At 44.4% G+C, this 1384-nt stretch overlaps 1 protein-coding gene across 1 annotated transcript; it reads right to left on the reverse strand.

The window, feature by feature from the left end:
• Window positions 1-6: 6 nt before the first annotated feature.
• LOC111669839 (uncharacterized) lies at window positions 7-1336 on the reverse strand (the record flags this gene model as incomplete). The annotated part of the gene is made up of 3 exons (XM_023426296.1): window positions 7-186; window positions 746-1075; window positions 1186-1336. Coding segments are annotated over 3 exons (661 nt in total), but the record flags the coding sequence as incomplete, so codon positions are not given.
• Between the last annotated feature and the right edge of the window lie 48 nt (window positions 1337-1384).

A 1384-nucleotide genomic window follows, 5' to 3' on the forward strand; every position in this document is an offset into this window, starting at 1 on the left:
CTCCACCTCTCTCTCCAGCTGCTCCTGGGTCGCTGACATTCGTGCTTCCAGGCTCTCCAGCTGAGCCCGAGCCTCCAGCAGCATCTCCTGGTCCCTTCTCGACCTCTGACTTGCCAAAGTCATCTCCTCCTCTTTTCGCACCACCTCAAGCTTCTCGGCCTCCACCTGGCTGAGGAGATGCACCACCTGAGGAAGAAAAATCAGATGTTTGTTACTTAATAATGTAGGATTAAGGTGGAATATCAAACAAATATTTAAATACCTTTGTGGATCAAATTCAGGGTACAAGTGTTACTTTTTAGGCTTGTATTTGCAAGAAACAAATATAATCTGTCCTCCATGTTAAAGTTAGCAGTATGAACAAATCACCAGCCATTACAAAGCTGCATGTGAATCTGGCATATACTACTATTTTTGCAAGTACTTTTTTATTCATTCAGTCAAAATACCACTATTTTTCTGGGCAAAATATTTTTTTAATAATACAAACAAAGGTTAGATTTATTCTACCCTAACAGAAATATTTTGTGAGGAAGTTTTATGTTATACAATTAAACTTCTACTATATCAGTTGGTCTTCACAAATATATTTTAGCAGTTTTTCCAAACCTTTTTTTTGTAGTGACCCTTAAAACTCAGCAAAAGCACATTTTTGACAATAATGCAATTAATCAACATTTATATCTTTGTCTTGTGGTCGTTTGGAGCAAATTCAGTAGAGTACAGAAAACCACAAATATCCCACCTGAGCATGCTTGTCATCCAGCTCCCTCTGCAGTCTTCGCAGCAAACTCCCTTCCTCTTCCAGCCTCTTCCTGTCCTCAACTGGCTCCTCACTGCCAGAAGAGACGCCCGTCCGTAGCTCCCTCTCTCTCCCCAGCGCAGTGCTCATCTCCTGGGCCTTGGCTCGCTCTGTTTCCAGCTGGACCTGGAGCTCCTGGAGTCGTCTGTGGAGACTCAGACGCTCCTGCTCAGCCTGCTGGGAGAGCTGGAACAAGGCCTGGCGCTCCTGGTCCAAGCTCACGGTCAGCTGGGCCACACGGCTCTTCTGCTCCTCCAGACTGAGGTGGAGGTCCTGGCAGAAAAATAGAAATACAACTTATTAATATAACAGTAAGAAAGTTGAGATGGTTGAGGTAACACTAAAATATCCTAAAAAGTGCCCCGTGTTTACTCCGTTCTTACCTCCAGCTCTTCTTGCTTACTCTCCTCAGTTCTCCCAGTTCGACATTTCTCCTTCTCCATGGCCCACTGAAGATCTCTGTTTCTCTTCCTCTCCTCTGTCAGCTGGTCATTGAATGCATCCACCTCTGCAGCCTTCTTCGATACCTCTGCCCTGTAGACAAAGAAAATCTTAATGATCGGAGAGCTAATCGATGTTTTA

This window comes from Seriola lalandi, unplaced genomic scaffold (genome assembly GCF_002814215.2).
Source record: "Seriola lalandi dorsalis isolate HSWRI2012SDOR001 ecotype SW California unplaced genomic scaffold, Sedor1 jcf7180002005239, whole genome shotgun sequence".
Classification (NCBI taxonomy): domain Eukaryota; kingdom Metazoa; phylum Chordata; class Actinopteri; order Carangiformes; family Carangidae; genus Seriola; species Seriola lalandi.